The sequence below is a fragment of the Nicotiana sylvestris genome, chromosome 5, assembly GCF_000393655.2.
Source record: "Nicotiana sylvestris chromosome 5, ASM39365v2, whole genome shotgun sequence".
Lineage (NCBI taxonomy): Eukaryota > Viridiplantae > Streptophyta > Magnoliopsida > Solanales > Solanaceae > Nicotiana > Nicotiana sylvestris.
Genome location: NC_091061.1, coordinates 182,531,871 through 182,538,600, shown reverse-complemented (window position 1 = coordinate 182,538,600; position 6,730 = coordinate 182,531,871). Strand labels below are relative to the sequence as shown.

The window sequence follows — 6,730 nt, the reverse complement described above, 5'->3', positions numbered from 1 at the left end:
ATTTGAAACTAGTTCAGATGGATGTAAAAACTGTGTTTTTACATGGAAACTTGGAGGAGGAAATCTACATGACTAAGCCAGAAGGATTCAAAGTTGCTGGAAAGGAAAATATGGCATGCAAACTTGGAAAATCGTTGAATGGATTGAAATAATCTCCTAGACAATGGTACAAGTGATTTGACAAGTTTATGTTGCGGCAAGGGTACAAGAGAAGCAAATACAATCATTATGTGTATTTGCGCAAGCTTAAAGATGGTTCCTTTGTATATCTTCTCCTATATGTTGATGATATATTGATAGCTTCCAAGAATTCAGAAGAAATTGATAAGTTAAAGATTTAACTGAAGAAGGAGTTCGAGATGAAGGATCTAAATGAGGCAAAGAAAATTCTTGGCATGGAGATAATAAGAGATAGACGTTTAAAGAAACTCTGTTTATCTCAGAAAGAATATTTGAAGAGAGTACTACAATATTTTGGCTTAGATGAGAGGACTAAGCCAGTTAGTAATGCACTTGCTCCCCATTTTAAGCTAAGTACTACTATGTCGCCAAAAGATGAAGCTGAACGAGAGTATATGTCAAGGGTACCATACACAAATGTTGTTGGTAGCTTGATGTATGCAATGGTCTGTACGAGACCTGACATTGCACAAGTTGTTAGAGTTATTAGCAGATATATGCATAATCCAGGAAAGGAGCATTGGCAAGGTGTGAAGTGGATTCTACGGTATATTCATAATACTGTAGATGTTTGGTTAGTTTTTGAGCATGAAGGCAATCAGTCTATAGTTGGATATTGTGACTTAGATTTTGCGGGTGATCTGGACAAACGAAGACCAACTACTGATTATATGTTTACTTTTGCAAAGGCACCAGTTAGTTGGAAGTCTATTTTGTAGTCAACAATTGCTTTGTCTACAACAGAGGCAGAGTACATGGCTATTACAAAGGTTGTAAAGGAGGCAATTTGGCTTCAGGAATTGCTAAAAGAGCTTGATATTGGACAAAAAAAGTATCACAATTTTTTGTGATAGTCAAAGTGCTATTCAATTAGCGAAGAACCAAGTTTACCATGCAAGGACGAAGCACATTCATGTTCGGTATCATTTCGTACGAGAAATCATAAAGAAGGTGGAGTCACGGTGAAGAAAATTCATACTACAGAGAATCATGCTGATATGCTGACAAAAGTGATGACTGCGATCAAGTTTCAACATTTTTTGGATTTGATCAACATTGTTGAACACTGAAGATTGAAGATGAAGACACAACCAAAATTTGTTATTGAGAGAAAATTGAAGGTGTGGAATTTTTTCATGGTGGAGATTTGTTGAAGATGTCAAAAATCTCACATTGATGGTTGACAATTTTGATTGGGAATTTTTTCCTGTAAAAGGAGGCCTAACGTTTAGGATTTAAATACACCTCTCATTTGTCTTCATATCTTCTTAAGACATTTGTATCTTCTCTTTTTAGTATTATTTCACTTGTAATTTTGGAGTGGAATAAAATATTGGTTGTATTCGAGAAAGTAGGCAAAATTGGTTAAACCTCGTAAATTTTGGTATTCTTTTTATTATTGTCTTATTTATTATTTAGTGGCTGTCATAATTTTTGATATAGTAATTATGACTCATTTATACTATATACATTTGGATTCCGCAACATTAGTAGAGACTTTTAGCCTGATTTGAGTCTTTTATAAATTTGATAGCTAACTGTGTTAGTTGGCTATAGTTTTGTACTGTTAATGGTGATTAATAGAAAAGTTCAGTTACCAAAAAAACATGCACTAGCTAACTATACCTTGTGATATTAGTGAACTTTGTACATATTAATTTGTAAATTTATTCGTGCTTCACGCGGTTATATCAACTATAAGTGAATTACGAAATTATATATGTATATTCATATCTATATAGTCCGTAATCAATATGAAGCTCATCATTACATTAATAATGTGACACATCTCAATAACCAAGAAAGGTATTTACTCATTTTTTTGTATCTATTTTGTTTTGCTTTTTATTCTCTCATTCCCTTGCTTTAAGATATTTTAGTTAACCCCCACCCCCACCTTTAGAATTCTCTTACATGAAAAAATAACAATTAATTTTACTAGGAAGCGCAAAAGTCATCCGCCACTGAAGTATTCTCATTAATTATTGAATGGTTATTCAACTTCTCATATGAGTAGATAATAAATTAATTGCAATGGTTACAAGAATTAATTCATGACTAATTGATTTGTCTATGAAGCGCAAAAGTCATCCGTTCTCATTAATTCTTAAATGATTATTCAACTTTTCATATGAGTAGATCATAAATTAATTGCAATGGTTACGAGTATTAATGCATGACTGAATTGATTTGTCTAGGAAGCGCAAAAGTCATCAGTCATCCGCCACTAAAATGTTCTCATTAATTCTTGAATGGTTATTCAATTTCTCATATGAGTAGATAATAAATTAATTGCAATGATTATTACTAGTATTAATGCATGACTGAATTCTATTGTGAAATTCAGCCCTTTGTCTTCCTATTTCTGGTTCTACTAATTAATGCAGTGAATAGCAATCTCTTTGTGAAAGTTTTACTCATTTTGCCTTACTTCTTTTGTTTTCTCCAAGAAATCCATGTGATAATTGATGGTATAAAACAAATAAGATAATTATATAAGTAGAATTTGGAATATATAGAAGACAAAAGTATCTCAAATTAATCTATTCATTTTTAGCCTCTACCAAATACTTTTGGGAATTGATCATGAAGGTTACAATGATCTTTATATAAACCCAAAAAAATTTCAATGTTGAACTTTATCTGCCGTGAAAATCGATCAAATTCATGTGAGAAAATTTTCCACGAACACTTTTTGGTTCGGAAAAAGAAAAAATAATATAATAATAAAAATATATAAAGAAGATCCCTAACTCATCAGACTTTTTCTTTTCCGACTCAAAAACATAATCTTATCTGAGTTCTATTTTCTTATCTTCCTCGTCTCTTTTACGGTCAACCGGTCTAAATTATGTTCTACTAGAAAAATGAATGTCTATGTCTCTCTGAATGTCTATGTTCCTGAAAAGATTAAGTTGGCCGACATGATATGATTGGAGTTTGAAAGGAAAAAGAACGTATTTGTTCTCTAAATATTATATCAAATAGTTAAAATAATATCTATGCCAGCCAAAATAAAATTCATGAATATCATCAACTCATGTATTGAGGGTGTCATATAGTCAGTTTCTTTTCACTTCAGCATTTGAAAGTATATTTCTGAAACATGTATCTAATAATCCTTCTATACTACTGATCAAGAATTTGCTTGGATAAAGCATCGTTGCTGACTACCGTCATTTTTTTATTGGGTAAGTTTTTTTTGGAACTCTAGGAAAATCCGCAATCTTTGTCATTCGGGTAAGTACTTTGTTCCCACTAGATAAATCTCCATTATATAATAACCTGCAAACTACACACGGGATGTAAACCGCACTAAACAAGCTCTGTATGACATCGTTACTGATCAAGAATTTGCTTGGATTAGGGGTGACAAATGAACGGGTTGGACTGAATTTGGGCGGGTCAAGATGGGTTAGGTCAATAAATGAGTCATTTCCCAACCCAGCCCAAAGTGTACTTGGGCTAAGATGGGCTAAACAATGCGTCATAACCCAACCCGCCCAACTTGACCCATATTTTAGAACCATGCTCATCTTGCATAAAAAAAAGCCTTTTTACCTTAAAATGTGTAAGTCGAAAAAATTTTTGGGAGTGGGGTGGGGTTGGGGAGGGGGGGAGGGGGTAGGTGATGCAGAAAAATGAAAAAAACAGAAAATAGAAAATTAAAAATAAAAAAAATGTAATTTTTTTTGAGGGGAGGAGGGTTTTGGTGGGGTGGGGGGGGGGGGGTGCAGAAAAAAAATAGAAAATTGAAAATACAAAAAAAAAAAAAAAAAAAAGAAAAGAATGGGGGTGCAGAAAAAAAAACAGAAAATTAAAAATACAAAAAAAAAAAGTAAAAAATTTCTTTTTGCGGGAGGGGGATGGTGCAGAAAAATAAAATAACATAAAATTAAAAATACAAAAAAAAATAAAACTGGGACAACTAAATAAATTTCTATATAAGTTGGGTTGAGATACCTTTTATTTTGGGTGAGTTTCATGAGTTGTATTTGGGCTGCTTAATGGGTCAGAATGAGCTATGAAATATAGTGAGTTAACTTGTGCTCAGCCCAAATTGACCCATGAGCTAAAATGTTTGTAACTCAACTCATTAATCTCTAGACAGATTAGACGGGTTAGATGAGTTTGGGCTCAAATTGGCACCCTTAGATATGACAGGCTCAGACTCACGTGACATTGAGGGAGATTGATTGGGTAAGTTTCTATTTATACTAAACTGGGGGAATTATAAAGCCAAATTTTTGGCTTATCAATTCTGAAACGGCACGTTTATTCCTCTTTGTTGTTCTTAACGGAAGTAAAAGAAATGGTGAGCATTCAGAAACGAAAGCTTATATGGATTTAATAATTGAGTATTATATTAAAATTGGAATTAATTTACATTATATATCCATTGTAACCGATAGCAATTTTTCTAAAAGAGTGAACTGTTGCCTGTTGGATTTTCTAGTAGGGCCACATTTTCTAAAAGGTGTATATAATAATAAGAAGAAAAGGGAAAAATATTGAGAAAAAAAATAAATCAGCAGCCCAACTAAATTAAAGCTCTCCCATCTCTGCTCTCCATTTTTTAGTACATAAACTAACTACTTAGCATTAATCCCATTTAATTAAATAAGTATTTGCTTGGTAACAAAAGTCGGTGAGATATGACCATCAACAATCTGCGGGGCCATCACCAAATTCTAGTGCATGCATGGCTGCCAATTTTGATGATATCATGACTTTCAGCTTTGATGATATCATGATAAGTAATCCTCCACTCTAGGAGGTCGTGAGTTCGAGACACTCCAAAAGTAAGGTGGGGAGTTCTTGGAGGGGAGGATGTCGGGGGTCTATTGAAAACAGTCTCTCTATCCTAGGGTAGGAGTAAGGTCTGCGTAAACATTATCTTCCCCAGACTTCACTAGTAAAATTATATTGGGTTGTTGTTATTGTTGGTGCATGACTTTCAACTTCCATTTAGGACATGTTCCTACTCTATATATTCCTTCTATTTTATTATTTCTTCATAGGAAGACGTTTCTCCTCATCTTCCTTTAATATTATAATAATAATAATTAATTAAAACTATATTGTTTTCCTCCTCTCTTCACTCCACTAGTTCCTCGGCAAAAAGAATTCAATTTTCTCTAAGTTCAAATCAATCATGGGCGGTGACAAAACTGAGAAGGTACGATCTTCTATAATTATTTTTCCTTTTATATTTCTATTAGTCAACAACCAACTAATATGTTACTATACTTCTCCAAAGAATAAACTAGCCTTATTATTGCATAATATGGTTCTGTGAATAAATCTATCTATATAACTATAAGAGCTTTGATTTTGTGCTTAATTACTTGACGAATAATCCCATCATACTAATGATTTAACAGACTACTAAAATGGTGCTCAAAGTTGATCTTCAATGCTCCTGCTGCTACAAGAAGGTCAAAAAAGTTCTCTGTAAATTCCCTCGTAAGTCCCTTTCGCTTGATTTCTCTAAGTATATTTCTTGAAATTCTACTTCAAAACAAAAGAACAAATTAAAATCAATCATGGAATACTATATATGATCATATGGATATGAATTAATTTGATTTTCTTTCTATATATTTTTGTGATGTTAAAAATTTTCGGGCAAGAGAAATTAGAGACCAGGTATATGATGAGAAGGCCAATACAGTCACAATCACTGTGGTATGCTGTAATCCTGAGAAAATTCGTGACAAATTATGTAGTAAAGGATGTGGAGTAATTAAGAGCATTGAAATTAAAGATCCTGAAAAGCCCAAAAAGCCCGAAAAACCCATAGAAGCAGAAAAGCCTACGGTTGTCATCATTGAAAAGCCCCAAAAAGATCCTAAACCTAATCCAGTGGCTCAACCACCACAACCACCACCGCCACCAGAGCTCATAATGGTTCAAAAATACCCTCCGCCGCCACACGGATATTGTTGTGGACAATGTTACGAGGGTCATATCGGGGGCCCATGTTATCAAATGTACGGAAGAATGCTCCCTCCGGACCCATGTTACGATAACTACGGGCCTCGGCCGTATGGCTATAGAAGAGGCTGTTACGTGAGCAGATGTGACGAATACTATTTTACTGAAGAAAATGCCACAGGATGCTCAATTATGTAAGGGATTGTTACACAAATAGCCCGACAAATTGAAGGATTGATTATCTATTCCTTAGTTTCCACTTACTTTATATGAATGTATAGTTATGATTTCTACTATCTTGAATATGATCTTGTACTTAGAAGTGTACAAAGAAAACAGATAAATTGTATCAATCGATAATTCGGGTCAAATCGAATAAAAAATTCTATTATGTTTCGATTGATTTGGTTTGGTGTTGAGGAAAAAATCCGACCATAACTAATTTGGTTTGATTTTAACTACAAAAAGTCAAATTAAAACCAAACCAACCCGACATTACATAAATAATTTTTTTAGATATATTTAATACATAAATATTGTGATGTAATTTATAAATACAACAACAACAACAACAAAAACCCAGTATAATCCCACAAGTGGGGTCTGGGGAGGG

General features: G+C 33.5%; 2 protein-coding genes across 2 annotated transcripts; both read left to right on the top strand.

Annotated features, from left to right (window-relative positions):
- Positions 1-575: 575 nt before the first annotated feature.
- LOC138869755 (secreted RxLR effector protein 161-like) lies at positions 576-899 on the top strand. Its single transcript, XM_070147417.1, has one exon. It carries the CDS (start codon positions 576-578, stop codon positions 897-899), a length of 324 nt encoding a protein of 107 aa, XP_070003518.1.
- A 4,313-nt stretch (positions 900-5,212) lies between these two features.
- LOC104242939 (protein PYRICULARIA ORYZAE RESISTANCE 21) lies at positions 5,213-6,520 on the top strand. Its single transcript, XM_009798053.2, has 3 exons — positions 5,213-5,359; positions 5,565-5,646; positions 5,816-6,520. The coding sequence occupies exons 1-3, from the start codon at positions 5,336-5,338 to the stop codon at positions 6,313-6,315; spliced, it is 606 nt and encodes a 201-aa protein (XP_009796355.1). The 5' UTR covers positions 5,213-5,335; the 3' UTR covers positions 6,316-6,520.
- The last annotated feature ends 210 nt before the right edge of the window (positions 6,521-6,730 follow it).